This window comes from Hemiscyllium ocellatum, chromosome 28 (assembly GCF_020745735.1).
Source record: "Hemiscyllium ocellatum isolate sHemOce1 chromosome 28, sHemOce1.pat.X.cur, whole genome shotgun sequence".
Taxonomy (NCBI): Eukaryota; Metazoa; Chordata; class Chondrichthyes; order Orectolobiformes; family Hemiscylliidae; genus Hemiscyllium; species Hemiscyllium ocellatum.
Window position 1 is genome coordinate 14,555,994 of NC_083428.1, and position 18,626 is coordinate 14,574,619.

The 18,626-nt window shown below is 42.3% G+C and overlaps 1 protein-coding gene across 3 annotated transcripts in view; it reads right to left on the reverse strand.

The window, feature by feature from the left end:
* LOC132829142 (transducin-like enhancer protein 4) overlaps positions 1-18,626 on the reverse strand; it is a 165,475-nt gene that overhangs the window by 2,671 nt on the left and 144,178 nt on the right. For all 3 annotated transcript variants that reach the window (XM_060846481.1, XM_060846483.1, XM_060846482.1), the window contains 3 exons: positions 10,940-11,087; positions 8,500-8,650; positions 1,379-1,455 (listed from right to left, as the gene is read on the reverse strand). In XM_060846481.1, the coding sequence (XP_060702464.1) occupies positions 1,379-1,455; positions 8,500-8,650; positions 10,940-11,087 (376 nt within the window). The remainder of the gene's footprint in view (positions 1-1,378; positions 1,456-8,499; positions 8,651-10,939; positions 11,088-18,626) is intronic.

Here is an 18,626-nt window from a genome sequence, read left to right on the forward strand (position 1 = left end):
TTCTAAGTGACCTGCAAAAGGAGCGAATGTGAGTTGAGGAAAGAAACTTTCCTCCACAACAATTAGTCACAGTGTGGAAAGCACTGCCAGGAAGTGTGGTGGAGCCAGGCTCAATTGAGATGGCATTGGGTGATTATTCTGGATAAAAGTAATGTGGGAGGGAGTGGGGTAAATACAGGAGACTGGCATTAGACAATGATGCCCGGTTGAAAAGCCAGTGCTGATACAATGCCGTGACATTTCTGTAATTCTGTGACATAGTCAACACAGACCAGAAATCAAAACTTAACCATGGAGGAAGCAGAGTCTTTGAATATTTTTACACAGGGTAGATAAATCCTTGATAAACAATGGGGTGAAAGGTTGTCAGGGATTAGCGGGAATATGGAAAAATGAGTTCAGAGAGCAGTCTAGAGGGAACGAGCAGCTCACTCCTGCTCCTAGCTAATTTATTCGTAACCTGTAATTTCAGGAAACTGTAGATTGCACCTTTTCCACCACTCACTTCAACTGTTATTCGAGAAGGTGCATGCTCCTTGTCCCTATTTCAACAGCCAAAAGCATTAATCTCGGCCAAGCACACAATAGCTCTCCAACTTCCTCAACTGACTGAGATCAGGCAACTGAGATCAGAATGGGGATTGAGCCAAGAAACCCCTTGCCTTATCTACCTGACGCAAGTGGGTAAACCTGTTACATTGTGCTTAATAACTGAATTAGCCCCAAGATATACATGGTAGGACCTGATTTTGAAATAATAACTCCTGCTCTTGGCCAAGAATGCAATAAATTTTTACTGCTGCATGTGTGCGACAGACAAATTATCAGTCCGCCTCAAGCTATGCAAGTGTTTGTATGATGCATAGTGACAAATCAAGGAAGAATTTCCCTTAAATTAACTGTAACACCTCGTTTTTGAAAACAAAAGATGATATGAAAAGTTCCTCAGGGACTGAAAATACCAGCAAAGCCACTTTGCACAAAATATGCTACACAGTAGGTCAATTGTGAACGTGCAAGCATTATCTGATATCTTCCAAAATCTCAAAGTTCTCACAAAAAGAGGGGCGTAAAATAAATCCATTAGGAGAGCTTGGCAAGGATATTTTAACCAAGGGCACATGTGCACATCTTTGCATTATTCAAGAGCAACGTCAGCACAAGGTATGTGAAAAGCTTTTTATGAATAAGTAGGTGCCAAACTTTCCTGACAACAGTTCCCATAAGATTTAATTTTCACTTCAGTTCCCCACAAGTTGTGAGTTCATTGACAAGATGTTTTCAACTCGGATGCGAACAGCATCTAAAACCGTCAGGCATAAGCTGCCTTCCCTGGCAGCCAACCCCAGTTCCAATCCCCTTCATGGTTGTTTCCTACCTGGAATATACTTGCTCCATACGGTACTCTCCACGCATTGAGAAGGTTGTCTTTTCCAGTGCTTACAAACCATTTACCTGAAATGAAGATGGAGAGAGTCAGCACACAAATGGTTTTGCACTGAACAGAGTTAGTCCCTGCCTGCAGGTGTTTACAAATGTGGGTCTCAACATCAGAAGCCCCTTTGTGAATCACAAAGCAATGTAGTACTTATCCTCCTCTGGCACACAGTGGGATTTGGGGAAGAGCAGTTACCAACCTGACAGGATGAAAGAGTTGGATGTTAGCAAGAAGGATCTCCAACTCAAGTCAGTACAACACTTTGTGTTCATTCATCTGCCTCAAATCAAGCTAAGTCATTTCTATAAGATTATTTTCTCAAGGAATCAAATCTTCAATTTACTTTTAACTTTTTATTCATTCACAGGATATGGGCGTTGCTGGCCAGGCCAGCATGTATTGCCCATCCCTAACTGCCCAAAGGGCAGATAAGAGCCAACCACATTTCGGTGGGTCTGGAGTCTGTGTAGGCCAGATCAGGTAAGGATGGTAGATTTGGGGCACAATGGCCCAGTGATTAGCGCTGCTGCCTCACAGCACCAGCAGACCTGGGTTTGATTCTACCCTTGGGTCACTGTCTGTTCAGAGTTTGACCATTCTTCCTGTGTCTGCGTGGGTTTCCTCTCACAGTCCAAAGATGTGCATGCTAGGTAGATTGGCCAGGGGGAATACAGGGTTACAGTGATAGGGTAGGGTGATGGGTCTGGATGGGATGATCTTCGGCGGGGGTCGGTGTGGACTTGATGGGCCGAATGGCCTGAGTCCACACTGTAGGGATTCTATGATTTCCTTTCTGAAAAGCATTAATGAATTAGCTGGGTTTTTATGACAATTGACAATAGTTACATGGCAATCATTCGACCAACTCTTTACTCTAGATCATGTTTTTGTATCAAATTCAAATTCTACCATCTGCCACAGTGACATTCAATCACTTTTCCCCAGTCCATTAGAGCTTGCATTCTGGATTAGCATTCCAGTGACATACCCACTACATCACTTTAATTGCTGGATTGAAAATCTTCTTTAATTGACATCAAAACCATTCTTCAAAAGGTACTGATGATAATAAACTTTTATTTTTTCTGTCAACCCCAAATCTTGGTGTTTTTTTAAGGTTCCCTGAATCTTTCAATAACCAAAATGAGGGACTGTAACAGAATTTACTCTCAGGCCATGCATCTGAGTAATACGAGAAAAGTCCAATGAATATTTATCTTCCTTCCAATGGAAGGAGAAGAAACATCAATACCAGCTTGACAGAGAGAACATCTCCTGTTTATCCAGTGACACCATTTTATCAAACAATCGCTAGTGCAATTATCGAGTTAAAACTGATTTAAGTGATTACTTAGAAGCACCATAAAATTTGTTGATCCATACCAGGATTACATAGAGTGGAGCGATCATTTCAAAAGGTTACCTTGAAGATGATTAAAAGTTCAGTTTGGGGCTAACATCAGTAACAACCTCATGACACTTAGTTACTCAATGATACACTCACAGTGGAGCAGTAACTATGGAATTCAGAAATGACCAAACCGCTTTGAATAGATTGCGGATCTGCCTACAGGAAGACAAAATCCCTTCTCTTTCCGAGGTTGTGTCTCAGGAATGGCTGTGCAGTATCGAAGCTCACTCAAAACTTTTTGTTGAAGTTTCAATGTTGACATCCAGCCAGCCCTTGCTCACGGAGAGCCAACCCCACTCTCCAGCGTTTACAACTGGAACAGACAGCCTGAGGAAAGGTCTCATCCCACTCACTTCTCCCAGTCTGACTGTTGGACCAACCAATTGCCTGCAGTCCATCCCTCAACAAAATCTGCTGCAATACATTTGAGGCTGAACTACTTCTTGGAAAATACAGTGTATAAAACCGCATACTACAGTTTATTTGATTGCTTTGTAGATCAGGGCAAATCAACAAGCTGTGTAACCACTCTAATCTGAGGTCATGTACAGCTTCTGTTCCCCATAAAAAGAATCGGCAAGACAACAGTGTGACATTTCCCTTGATTTTTGTTCCTAATTTTTGGTAGGATCTATTGAGTCACTGTTGACATCAGAGGGTGTGAGACGAAGCAGTACTTTTGATTCTAAAGGCTCTTCAACATTATATGATGGCAGTGATGGATGGAACTGCATGGAGAGCAACACAATGTCAACTAGTCAGGTGATGGGAAAGTCAAACAGCTCTGATGGCAGCACTCAATGGCTCATATCAACTCTCTTTAGCCAGTGGGGAATACAGAATCATTCTTTGACCATGATCAATTTTCCTTTCTCCTTGCCTTTCACCCACTATTGACTATTATCCTTCAGCTTTTCCTCCTCTCTCTACAAGAATCTCAGGGAGTCCCTCTCCCACTGCAACTCCCAGGTCATTTCCTCTGACCTGAAGCTAATCTATGTTACTCTCTCCCCATCCCCACCCTCCTCTAGCTTATCTCTCCATGCTTCAGGCTCACTGCCTTTATTCCTGATGAAGGGCTTTTGCCCGAAACGTCAATTTCGCTGCTTGTTGGATGCTGCCTGAACTGCTGTGCTCTTCCAGCACCACTGATCCAGATCCTAGAATGTTCCCATCAGACATCACTAATCTAATCATCTCTCTCACCTTTAAAGGCACATTTTGAAACCCATCTCCAACTCAGCCATTGGTGTTGCCTCTCCATCCTTTCCTTGAGTTGGCATCCATTTCTTTCTCAGGATCTCCCCAGCAGCTTGTAACATTTTAGCCACAGTAAAGACCTGATACAAATGCAAGCTGGTGTTGTGCAGCAGATAGATATGATGCTACCTACAGACACAACGGACAGCAATTTTCAAAAATGTTTTCCAAGATCTCTCCGCTCTTTCAGTTCTGGCCTCTTCTGTATCCCTGATTTTAAAACAGCTTACCAACGCTTCCTATGTTTTCAGCTATACTCAGGCTTCAGGTTTTGTAATTCTTTCCCTAAAGCTCTCAGCTCATTACTCGCTCTCTTTCCCTTCACTGAAGCAACTCATGAAACCCATCACTTCTAGCTAATCTTTCCATCACCTTAAGTCACCTAACATAACTGAAGTCACCTTTTAGTCACCTTAAGACACCTGACAACTCAAGTCATCTTAGTCATCTAACCTCTCCTTAAATGGTTTTATGTCCAATTTCGTTTGGCTGTGCAGTTGTGAAATTTCAGTGTGTTTGAAAAGAAGGCTACATAAATGTAAATTGCTGTTATTTGGCAATGCAAGAAGGATGAGGCAATGAGCCAGCATTCAATATTAAACCTTCATTGTGTCAATGACTGCTTCCCAATGTAATCAAGATGCATCCCTGATGCCTATCCACTTTGCCAACCAAGTGACTCCATCCATCTGCCTGAGCAATGGAATGCAGGGCTCAAAGCAAGATGGGTTTAAAATCTCTGGCCCCATCAAATACCATCTTCTCTAAACACCATCTGAGACAAAAATTGAAAAGAGTCTGAAAATTTCCTGGCAATGTTAAAAGTAAATTGGCTGATATAATTGGAAAGGAGAGAGAAAACAAAATTTGCTACAGGCAGATATGAATGCAGCACTTATGTTTGGGAGGGATGCTTTCAAAATTCATTGATATCTCTTCATTTGATAAGAAGAAGCAGGAGTAGGCCAGGTGACCTCAAAGCCTGCCCCACCATTCAGTAAGATCATGGCTGGTCTTCTTCCTCAGCTACACTTACCCACAGTGTCTACTTGGCTTTCAAATCTCTTGGGATCCAAAAAGGCTCAAGTTCAAAGCTGTAAGGTCTTTTTAATCAAATAATGTGTCTCAGAAAATCAGTGAGGGTGACAAGCAAATCTAATCGGACTAATAACTTAATTGAAAATTTGCTTGAAGAAGTTACAGCGGATTCAGCGCTAAGGCGCGGAGGCTATGGAAATATGCTCAGAGCTCTGCAGCGGAGCCTAAATATAACCGAGGGATGCGGAAAGGAGGATGGGAGGCAAATCAGAAACTGAGGCAATTCTGCAAACATAATTATATACAATTAATTAACCTGAAGTGTACAATTAATTAAATGACTAGGCCTTGCACAGTCTTTGGCCCTTTAGCAATTTAAAAACCAGTGACCTTTTTTAAAGTGACAGCTGAGAGAAAAAAAATGCTTTCCTCAAATGGAATAATAAACTGAGCAGAGCAAATATATAATTGCCTAAAACTGAATTAACCACAAATAACTTGTATGCATATCAGTCAAGTGATGACTGTATCAAGATATTCCTTCATTTTACATGGCAGACTAGCTATTATGGAACAGAAATGTTTGTTTTATGCCCTGAAATGATCACAGTGAGGTACGCTAGGTCCCTCTAGTGGCAGAAAAACATGCTTCAAAAATCACTCATCGCTGTCGATGACAGTCCTGCTTCCTCATTGCCTTGCGCAGTAGGTTTTATGTATTATTTTTCAAGTAATTTATCGACATGTTTTAATGAAATTACAAACTTTAGCCTCTACATCCATCGATGACTGTGATCCTCACTTTGTAGGTCTTGCAGGATGCTAGGAATGAGACAATTCGTTGTTTCAACTTCCCTTTAAAGTGACAAGTTAAAGCCAGCAACCATCTGCCTGATCACCTCCTAAATTCCAGGCAGCTGGGTGTAATCCGCAACTAAACGCTGCAATCCTTTTACCTCCTGAGTAAAGAGTCATTGATGTGCACAATATCATGCCCGTACTCCTCGAAGGTTCAATTACACAAATGGTTCACTTATTCTTAAGGATGTCAAAGATACATAACACTTACGTTGTGTACTGAAGTATAAGTGGGCAGGTCCAAGGAAGGGTCACTCGATGCGAAACAGTAACTCTGATTTCTCTGCACAGATGCTGCCTAGCCTGCTGAGCTTTTCCAGCAATTTCTGTTTTTGTTGTTATGTATAGTTAGGCATTATAGAGTGCAGCACTGTGGCTCAGTGGTAAGCATTGCTGCCTCACAGCACAAGGGTCCCAGGTTCGATTCCGGCCTCAGGTGACTGTCTGTGTGGTGTTTGCACATTCTCCCCATGTCTGTGTGGGTTTCCTCCCACAGTCCAAAGATGCGCAGGCCAGGTGAATTGGCCATGCTAAATTGCCCATAGTGTTAGGTGCTGCAAATGTGTTGCTGGTCAAAGCACAGCAGGTTAGGCAGCATCTCAGGTGCATCAGTCAGAGGGGAATGGGTCTGGATGGGTTACTCTTCCGAGGGTTGGTGTGGACTGGTTGGGCCGAGGGGCCTGTTTCCTGAAGGGGACCTAACCTAAATTATCTTGCTTCAATTCAGACCATTCTTCACAAACCATCTGTTCTTTCTGACACTGATCTCATTTATTTGTCTGTTTTGGTTGGTGTACAGGTAGTAACATTACTTTGACAGTTTCAGCTCCTTTTTGATATCCAGCCCCATCCATCCTACCTAAGTTACCCAATGCGATAGGGCTTCAAATATTACTTTTGTGAAGAGTAAGGAGGCGAGAGCTGGTGTAGTTCAGCAGGAATGCACCATAATTAGACTACAACAGTACTGAGATGCACTGTTCTGTTGTTGTACTGTCCTTATGCTCTACTACTGAAATTAGTCATCACAACTTGTTACAATGCCCATAGAGGCTGATAATGAGAACCCAAGATTCCTGGGAGCGTCAGGATTGGCTGTAATCTGGAATTTATGGATCAAGTGCTTGAATCAGCCTATCAGGCAACCTATTCCTTGACCCATATTAAGCACTAACCCCAATTCTCCCAATGCCCTTTTCCAGCTAATACTCAAGTCTTTCCCATAGTCAGAAGTAGATTAGCAACAATTAATCAGCTGCAAGTAAACATCAAGGGGCCATATTAGTCCATTTTCTTTTCTTCTCAATGGTGCCCAAATAGAAATCCTTGGCACATTCCAACATCCACAAATAGCACAAATTCAAATAATTGGAGGCCACATTCAAGGCCGCCAACAGAGACAATGCTGTAATTACCAGCCCAAACAAGCAAAGAGCTGCTACCACCCACCTCTCTCACAAGTCACTCTAGAGGTTTCATCTGTAATATGCAGTACTTCATCTTAGCAACAAGCTTATTTCACAGAAACTGTGTGCAACTGGAGAAGAAAAGATACTGACTTACAGAATTAAAAGCTGTGAAACCACTAAGATGGGTGTTTTAAAAGATTTTCCACTTCTGGAGTTTGAGAGAATAAGCGAGTGGGAGAAACAGTGTAGCAAGTTCCAAGTTCTCAGGTTAAAAATACAAGTGGTTATTAGTAATCAATCAATCTGTTACTTTCACCTTCCTACTGGATCACATTATAAACAGGTCAGTTCAGTCAGCAGCAATGTTCTCAAAGGAAGGGAAGAGTAGAAATGAACGGAAGCTACACTTCAAAGCTGGCACTACCAAATGAAAAGGCTCAAGTTTAAAACCACTCAGAAACCACATTCTGAAAGCCACATTTCAGGCAGGAGGCAATGGCCTGGAATGGGGTGTAACATAGATTCAAAATGGTACCTAGGGTTATAAAAGTTCAATATGCAGACATGTTGTATGGGAAAGTGAATGCATGGTCTACTGTAGGTGTTGGAGCAAAGGGGTTTTTATGGGGAAAGAAAGAAACGACTTGCCCTCAGGGTGGTGCACAGAGCCCAACCTCAAACAAACAGTGGTTCAAGTTAAAGCTGGGTCATTCAAGGAAACGTTTTTTTCCACAAAATAAAGAGGCAATCTGTAATTCTCTCCTCACAAGACCTGTCAAATCTCATTACTAAAATTCTAAAAAAGAGTTTTGACCGCCTGGATCATTAATGGTCCTTTCTCTGCACCTTCTCTGTAGCTGTAACACTGCATTCTACATTCTGTTTTATGATCCTGATGTACTTGTGTAAGGTACAATTTGTCTGGTTAGCATGCAAAACAATGCTTTTCACTGTATCTCGGTACATGTGGCAATAATAAATCAAATCAAATCAAATCAAAACCTGGAACTAAAGCATTTAGATATATTTATCGTACAGGTTAGCCATGAACTAATGTAACGGTGGAAAAGAAAATCAGAGCTTACCGCAATAAGCAAATTTGAGTGACAGAACACAACTCTCATGAAGGTGAAGCTGATATTTATCTGGTTTGTTGACATGTAAAACCTCTACATTGCTGCTCTCCGTGCCAACAGCCAGCCATCCCCCTGTTGGGCAACAGCCCAGTGCAAAGATCTGGGGAAACAAGAAATAAAAATGGGTATGAAATGCCAGCTTTGTCTTCAAATACAACAATCTACCCTCATAGAAGGTTAGATGCATATTGACTGGAGCAGACTGGGGAAGAGTCCTAGTTAACTATAACCAGAATCTACTGAAATTTTATCAAATCACAAAGCAAAAAGAGGAAATTGGAGGCCTTTTGGGTTGTTACAACAGAAATGGTGCTGCTAAATGGAAGGTAAAACAACCGTCTCAAAGCAGCTGTCTCTTCATTTTTGCAGATTCCATGGCTTTTCTATGTAGCATCTTAAGAACAAATGTAAAGACTCAATTGGACTAGCATGCCTTATTATAATCTATTTCTATATATCACAACACATGCATACATGGAAGATGTCTTAAAAAAGGGAATCTGAAGAACTGCCATTTCTGCCTCAGAATAAACTTATGATTGAAGCTATTTGTCTCAATAGCTTTTTAAGTCAACAGATGAATGAATTTAAGAGGAACTTATCCACTTTCCATTTCAATACTAGTTCATATTAATTGTCATAAATTAATTTAGATCAAATATTTAGAATGTGCCATTAGAGTTAAAACATCACTTCTCTTTATGAATCAAAATAAGGTCATACAGCTAATGTCCTGGAATTATTGTTTGCACAGGTCAGCTACAAAATTTCAAGAAAATCACATTAGAAGCAGTAAGGTCAGCTTTCCTAATAAATAACACAATATTGCATAATTTTTCTGTTCACAACTTCTAACTACTTAACACTCAATATCTCAACACTAAAACAGTCCGGCACAAGCACAATTCCAAACCTTCAGAACATTACCAAGATCTTAAGTTTAGTGAAATATGAGACAGTGATGCTATTGACCTGTCCAGTTGCTTGGAAGTGCAAGGTGTCAAATCTCAATGACTATAAAAGAATCAGTAAATCTCCAGAGTTCTAAGATTTGGATTCCCACTTGAGATATTAAATATTGAGTTTTTAATCCACTACAAAGGTCTTGTGTCACAGTGGATAGTGTCCCACTGGGCTAGGAACTTCAGGTTTGAATTCCACTCCAGCACTTATCATGGACATTGCATGCATATCTTGACCAAACATTTCTTTTTAATTCATTCACAGGATGAGGCATCACTGGCTAGGCCAGCATTTATTGCCCGTCCCTAATTACCCAGAAGGCATTGCTGTGGGCCTGGAATCACATGTAGGCCAAACCAGGTAAGGATCACAGTTTCGCCTCCCTAAAGGACATTAGTGAACCAGATGGATTTTTCCTGACAATGGCAATAATGGTCATCATTAAACTCTTAATTCCAGATTTATTTTTAGATTGAATTCAAATTCCACTATCTGCCGTGACGGGATTCAAAGCTGGGTGCCCAGATTAACAATCCAGCAACTATACCTCTAGGCCATCCATTTGCACCAGGAAGGAGTGGACAAAGATGCTCTGGAACATGATGGATTTACTCAAATTCATCACATCACAGTATGGGTGACTATGGCATGGTTCTCACCATTTAACATCCCCTTCCACGTTCCTGACCTGGACTGGCGCTCAAGATGAAGACCCTGCCCAGAAACTAGTTGCTTTCACAAACAAATAAGGTGGAAAGAAAGGGCAACAACACAACAGCAGGTCTGGTCATCCTTGTGACCAATTTTGCAGAATTGAGAAAAGTGTTGTCAGGAATGAAGGCGTGTCTCAAGGAAGGCAACGGCCTTGTGGCATTATTGACAGACTGTTAATTTAGAGAACTGGGAACCCAGGCATGAATCCCACGATGGCAAATGGTGGAATTTGAATTCAATAAAAATCTGGAATCTGTCTAACGATGACCATGAATTGATTGTCAGAAAAACCCATCTGGTTTGCTAATGTTCTTTAGGAAGGGGAAACTGCCATCCTTACCTGGTCTGGCCTCGATGTGACTCCAGACTAACAGGATTGTGATTGACTCTTAACTGGCTTCTGTGCAATTTGGATGAGCAATGCTAATTGCTAAATAGACAGGCAGGAGGTGGGAAAAACACAGCAAGCCAGGCAGAATCAGGAGGTGGAGAAGTCATGTTTCAGGATTGGGGTGGGTGTGGGTGCTGCAGATGTCACAGAGTTGTGGCAGAGAGAAAGGGACTCACTGAGTGCATGTCTGAGGGAGCCAGAGAATTACTAGCCAGCAATGCCCACATCCCATGAGTGAATCAAAATAAAATCCTCAGGATTAAAAATATATTGGAAGGGATCAAGTAAGCTTCCTCAGAGTAGTCAGCAGACATTATATACCTGTGAGGCAAAATCATGCTGATGCACCTGACGCCCCTCCCTCAGGTCCCAGCACCTGACTGTGTTGTCCAGTGCTCCAGTCCATAGCTTGGTCCCATCATTTGAAATGTCAGTGCAGCTGACGCCGTCAGAGTGGCCTTGGAACTGCCTGAGTTTTAAAAAAGAAGAGAAATGAAAATTATAAATTTCAAAACATTTACATCCAAATTTCCTAATGCTTAATTCCAACCCACTTCCCCCAAAAATAAAACAAACCTGCACTTAAAAGGAGTCATTGAAAATCAATGATCACTGACCAAAAGTACACAAATGTTACCATGTCTGCAGAATCCAAACACGAATTCCATTGCAAGAATGCACATCATCATGACTGACTTAGCATTAAACCAACGAGTGCTTTGTTAAATGTACCTTAACGGCTCAACTTTAAAAGTAACTTAGAGTCATACTCGTAGAGATGCACAGCATGGAAACAGACCCTTCGGTCCAACCTGTCCATGCCGACCAGATATCCTTCCTCAAACTCTTTCAATTTTTTTTTTAAAAGGAAACACCCGAGTGGCCAGTGACAAGCAGTGCCCTCCACAAAAGGCAATGCTGTGTGAACGGTCCTGTTTATTTTTTTTATTTTTTTTTTATTTTTTATTTTTCCCCACACTACCGCCTAACTGCGGTAGTGCTTATTTTCCCCAGCACCCATGGTGTGTGTGTGCAGGTTTGAGACACAGTGAGAGACACAAAGTGCACAAATCTTTAATTTCCACCACCAGGAAGAAAGGAAACACCCAAGTGGCCTGTGACAAGCAGTGCCCTTCACATCAAAGGGCAATGCTGTGTGATCAAAACAGTGAAGGGGAGGGCAAGGACTAAATCAAAATAGCGTTGGAGGGGGAAATGATGCACTCCACTCCCTGTGGCGCCCACCTCTCCCTGAACAACCTCAGGGTGTTGGTGGACACCGCGTGCTCCTTCTCCAAGGACACCCGGGCCCTAACGTAACCGCGGAAGAGGGGCAAGCAGTCGGCCCTAACGACCCCCTCCACGGCCCGCTGCCTGGACCTGTTTATGGCCAGTTTGGCCAGGCCCAGGAGCAGACCCATGAGGAGGTCTTCAAACTCTTTCAATTATGTATACAGACCCTTTACAGTCTCCAGTTCATCAATAAGAATATGATTCACCAAACATAAAGAAAATATGAACAAAAATGTCTGGGCAAATCTATTTTTATTTAGTATATGGTTATGCTCTGCCATCAGTTGTTCTCCTGAATTACTTTGTAACTCCAAACAGTGGGAGGTGCAAAGATTACAGCCCAAGAAAACTTGTCCCTCCTGTGGGAAAGCTGTTTGACCTTAATTGTCATCCCCTGTCGTCTGCACAAGTGATTAAATGTTGGTGGGTAGTGCGAGGGAGTTGGAATTTATGAAGCACTATCCAATTGCATCAGATTAGCCAAATGGAATCTGCAGTATTCCACACAAACCTGGTGACCTCAAAAGGATCCACATGTTGAATACAAGCAGCTTCGCACATTGGCATCACAGGCATTTTGGAACAATATATTGTCTTTATGGATGAACCATAAAGTACTTACTGACAAAGTGAACCTTTAATTACCTTAAGGTTAAATAAAAAGACATGCAGCCAGGAGAATGACTGCAAATGTAAATTCAGTGGCTGTCTGGGGACAGAAAGAGAAAGAAATCCTGGAATGTCTCATCTGGAGACGTGTCAAGAAAGCTTCAAAAGGGATGGATTTAACTGGGGAGACATGCACTACAACGTGAACCGTAATCTCCAGGGAGTTATCGCAGACTATGCGCATGATGGGAGAAAAGAATACAGTCTGGGGAAGAGATTTTCCCCTTTCAAGCATGTACACGTGGTTAAAAGCCAGTTCAATCTTTGTCTCCCTCTGCTAGTGGAGGGTGTGTTAGTGAGCTCAGGGGCTTGTGTCTGCATTGGCTGAAGGACTTGTACACTTGCATGCCTTTGAATGCTCATGGGCTGGAAAAGTCACCATCAAAGAATCACTCACTAGTCACCTCTGCATTACAGGTAAAAAAAAGACTCTTGCTCAAGGACTAGAAATCAACTGCTTACAAACCAATCAAAAGGAAACAGGGTGAAAGTAGGACTCCTGTGCTTGGAGTGTTGTTAACCAAACATTGCCAAAAGGAATTGGGGCAAACTCATTTCAATAACTTGCAATTTTAAGAATGTTAAGATTGACTGTTTAGCCAGCAATATTGCACAATATGCCATTAACCACGAATGTAGCCCCATATATTTTCAAATGTGTTTTTGGATTCACTTTTCATTTCTAATCTGTGTGTGCTACTTTTGCTTGTGTTTAGTAAACAATAAACTCACGCTGGTTAAATTAAATTTACTTGATCTGGGAGAAGGGTACCAAGGGAGGGGATCCAAAGTGTTCTGAACAACTGATGGAACAAATGAATAAAGAAGGTGAGCCAGTTCCATCTCTCCTCAGCCAGGAGCTCGACAATCTGGGATCTCTCATCTGGAACCCTGATAACTTGGGAGCTTCGCCCCAGGTCTGGGGGGGTAACACGTTATGAGGTAAGAGCTGTACAGTAGAAGAGAGGGTTGAGGAGTCGGTGTTTGATAGCATTTAGGGGTAAGGCATTTTAGTACAATTCTAAAGAAGAATTCCTAACTCAGTTTATTAAACGAAAAATCAAAGGGAAAATATAATGCTAATTAACCCCTCCATAGATATTTCACATATATAGACATAAATAAATTACTTTGGAGGATTTGAGATACAGGGACAAGTTGGGACTAATTTTCCCTGGAGCGTAGGAGGTTGAAGAGAGACTTTATAAAATCATGAGAGGCATAGACAAGGTGAATAACAAAGGTCTTTTCCCAAGGATGGGTGAGTCCAAAACTAAGGGTCTTATTTTAAGGTGAGAGGAAAAAGACTTAAAAGGGACCTGAGGGGTTACTCTTTCCACACAGAGGCTGAGTCATGTGTGGAATGATCTGCACGTAATTGATACAGGTACAGTTACAATATTTGCAAGACACTTGGACAGGTATGTGAAGAGGAACGGTTGAAAGGGATTTGAGGCAAACACAGGCAAGCAGGACTAGTTTAGTTTTGGGAAACTTTGGGAAGTTTAGTTGGACAGAAGAGTGGTTGGTCCAGTGTTTATTGCCCGTCCCCATTTGCCCTTGAGAAGGTGATGGCAAGCTGGCTTCCTGAACCGCTGCAGTCCATGTGCTGTTGGATGACCCACAATGCCCTTAGGGAGGGAATTCCAGGATTTCAACATAGCAACAATGAAAGAAAAGCAATATATTTCCAAGTCAGGATGGTGAGTGGCTGCAGAGTGACTTGCAGGTACTGGTGTTCTCATGTATTTGTTGCCTTTGTTCTTCTAGATAGAAGTGATTATGAGTTTGGAAAGTGCTATCTGAGGATCTTCGCTGAAGCTCTGCAATGCATCTTGTAGACAATATACACCGCTACTACTGAGTGTCGGTGGTGGATGAAGTGGATGCTTGTGGCTGTCATGCAAATCTAACGGGCTGCTTCGTCCTGGATGGTGTCCAGCCTTTTGAGTGTTGTTGGAGCGGCACTCATCCAAGCAAGTGGGGAGTATTCCATCACACTCGTGACTTGTGCCTTCTTGATGGTCAACAGGCTTTGGCGAGTCGAGAAGTGAGTTACTCGCTGCACTATTCTGAGCCTCTGATCTGCTCTTGGGGCCACTGTGTTTATGTGGAGAGTCCAGTTGAGTTTCTAGTCAATGTTAACCTTCAGAACGATGATTGTGGGGGAATTCAGTGATGATAACACTATTGAGTGTCAAGGGATAGTGGTTAGATTATTTCTTATTGATGATAGTCATAGCCTGGCTTTTACCACTTGTCATCCCAACCCTGGATACTACCCAGATCTTGTGGCATTTGAACATGGACTGCTTCAGTATCTGAGGAGTGTAGAATGGTGCTGACCATTGCGCAATCATCAGTAAACATCCCACTTCTGGCCTTATGATGGAGGGAAAGTGGTTGATGAAACAGCTGAAGATGATTGGGTCTAGGACACTAACTTGAGGAAAAACTGGAGATATGTTGCTGAGCTGAGATGACTGGCCTCTAACAACCACAACCATCTTCCTATGTGTTAAGTTTGACTCCAACCAATGGAGAGTTTGCCCTTGATACCTATTGATTCCAGTTTTGTTATCGCTCCTTGATGCGACAATCTGTTGAACGCAGCCTTGGGTGCTATTCTCAGCTCCCCTCTGGAATTCAGCTCTTTTGAGCATGTCTGAACCAAGGCTGTAATGAGGTCAGGAGCTCAGTGGCCCTGGTGGAACCCAAACTGGGCATCACTGAGTGGGTTATTGCTGAGCAGGTGCTGCTTGATAGCACTGTAATTGATACCTTCCATCACTTTACTGATGGCAAGGGTAGACTGGTGAACGATAACTGGCCAGGTTAGATTTGTGTACAGGAGATAACAGGCAATTTTCCACATTGTCGGTAGATGGCGGTGTTGTAGCTGTACTGGAATGATTTGGTAAGAGGAGCGGCAAGTTCCGGAGCAAAAGTCTTCAGTACTATTGCCAAAATATTGTCAGGGCCCATCACCTTTGCAGCATCCAGTGCCTCTGATCATTTTTGATACCACATGGAAGGAATTGAATTGGCTGAAGACTGGCCTCTGTAATGCTGTGGACCACAGGAGGAGGCTAAGATGCAATATCCATTCAGCATCTCTGGCTCAATATTGCTGAGAATGCTTCAGCCTTATCTTTTGCAGTTGGAGGTGATGGGCTCTTGCATTATTGAGGCTTCTGGAAAATGCTGGCCTTTGCAACGATACCCACATTCCATTAATGAACAAAGCAATAAAGTGGGAACTACTGCCTGTCAGATGCTAAGTGTGGCCACATGCCGCATGAATTGATGCACCTGCAGGGACTGTGCATATTTTGTGCATCTGGGTTTGATTCGAACTCTGCTTCATCTTTGGGAAACAAGGGTCCACGCAGGCATCAATCGGAACACTATATAACTAGCAGGAAAGGCAAAAGTATAATGGTGCGGTTAGGGTACGTGGGTGGAAGGAAAGGAAGATTGATTGTGTGAACATTGTGACATAACCCGATGACAAATTAATTGTGGTTTTGGCACTATGGCAACAGAATGTGTTTAACAGGAAATATAGTTGCGCGGATAAAAAGGTCATGTACAAGGACAGCAAATGTGTAATTTTGTTTGCCTCCAGTTGGACCCAGTGTTAAGACAAACACAACACATTATGGTTATTGCATGCAGAGATCTCGAAAACTCAAATTTATAGATCTACTCAGACCCCACTGCTTTTATAATAGTGACAGATTATCAATCTTCAAGAGATATTGAAAGGAGGAGAGACACAAACCACTTGGTAAAAGGAAATGAGCCAGAAAATATTGGTCTAGTCCAATTAGGACCAGCTGTTGTTCTAGTCATGCTGCATTAATGAATAAGAAGCAAAACATCTATTATTAAAACAAACAACTTCAATAAACAACTGTATAACAGAAGCACCAATCACTGTTGGCACAATAACCCTTTTTTCTTAACAGAATGCTGATTATGTGCTTGAAAATTCACAATGTTCTTGCCTGACTTCTATGGCGAGAGATAACTTTGCTGTGAAACTGGACAATGGAGTTTACAGCTGATATCTCCACCCTCTGTATGTTAGAATTACCCACAAATGCTTTCTCCCCCAAACTGAGAAGGCTAAGAGGAGGGATTTGATAGAGACATACAAGATGATCAGAGAATTACAAAGGGTAGACAGTGAAAATCTTTTTCCTAGGATGATGACTTTGGCTTGTACGAGGGGGCATAGCTACAAATTGAAGGGTGGTAGATTTAAGACAGATATCAGAGGCAGGTTCTTTACTCAAAGAGTGGAAAGGGCATGGAATGCCCTACCTGCTAATGTAGTTAATTCAGCCACGTTAGGGAGATTTAAACAATCCTTGGATGAGCACATGGATGATGATGGGATAGTGTAGGGGGAAGAGCTGAGAATAGGTCACATGTTGGCGCAACATCGAGGGCCAAAGGGCCTGTTCTGCGCTGTACTGTTCTATGTTCTGAGAATTGCAAATCAAACACATTGATGTGACACAGCATGAAAGCTGAAGAAAGTTAGGAAAAAAAAGATTAACCCAGTAGCATTGATGACAGGATGCTGAGCCCAAACATTATTAGGCTGCACTGTGTAAGGGCAAGGCAAAGAGGAAGAGATCATCAGATCAACAAGAGGAATATAGCAATAAAGCCAGAAGATGGCAACTGGTGATTTAAGCTTTGACTCAGTGATTGGAAGACTACACCACTGACTGCCCGCATACCTTGCTTTTTACCGCCCTGCTCCCTGTGTCACCTAGCTTTCACTCCTGTTCCCATAAAGGTGCTTCACTTTCACTCTCTACCACAACCTCTTGTTCTCACTTAGGTAAGATTGAACACCACATGTGCACCCCAGCAGCAAAAACCTCAACTTGCATTACCACATGCAAACACCACAGACAGAAGACAACATTCAATGTGATGGCGGCTGTACAGCAAAAGATAGAGGCGCACGAACATAAACGGTATGTGTATCACGCAGAGCGGTCACGGAGGGTTCAACTTCAACTAGGTCAGAAAAGAGACAGCAGTGCAGTGGATGCAACATCGAAAATTAAAGCAGATGGGTGTAAAATAATTGTCCTGTCTGAGCACTTTAATCTTCACACACACACTACATTTTATTTTTTATGCATGTGGATTATAAGCTTTTATATGGACAGACTGTGGTATAGTAAAAACCACGCAAACTTTAGACGGGTTAATAAAAAGACACAGAAGAAACAGTTGGGCGCAGACAATCCCAACAGGAGTCTTTAAAAGATGAAAAGAGACTTCTCCAAAGGTCTGGAGAAGATTGAAGTCATCGTTATTGCAAGGTTTTATTTTAGTAGACAATCTGACAATCAGTGATCAGCACAGCCTGCTTTCCCACAAAAATTGCAGATGCTGAAGATCTGAAATCAAAACTGAATTTGCTGGAGAAACTCAGCAGGTCTGGCAGCATCTATGAAAAGAGAAATAGAGTTAATTTTGTATTATTCTGAACCTTCTTCAGAAGGGTCTGAAGACACATGCTGGCTGCCAGAAGCAAAGGTAGTGAAAGGGCGAGAAACCATTTTAAGCCAAGGTGACACATTGAGCACTGTGTTCAGTACTTTATATTGTCAGGCTCAGGTATACTGCATTGACAGATTGCAGGGAGACCACAGCTTTTTCTATGTGTATAGTGAAGACCCAAGAACAGTACTTTCCAAGACCTTGCCATATGGTTTGTGTGTGTGTGTGTGTGTGTGTGTGTGTGTGTGTGTGTGTGTGTGTGTGTGTGTGTGTGTGTGTGTGTGTGTGAGAGAGAGAGAGAGAGAGTGTGTTAGGGGGTGTCAGCAGGACTTTCCCTCATCCATGCTTGAGCTGACTTCATGAAGACTTCATAAGGTCCACGAAGACTCTCAGGGTAACTCTCTCCTGACTATACCACTGTGCCACCTTCTCTGCTGGATTTATGCTGACAGTGGGATAGGACATGCCCAGGGACGGTGACAGTGTTGTCTGGGACATGGTCTGAAAGGTACAA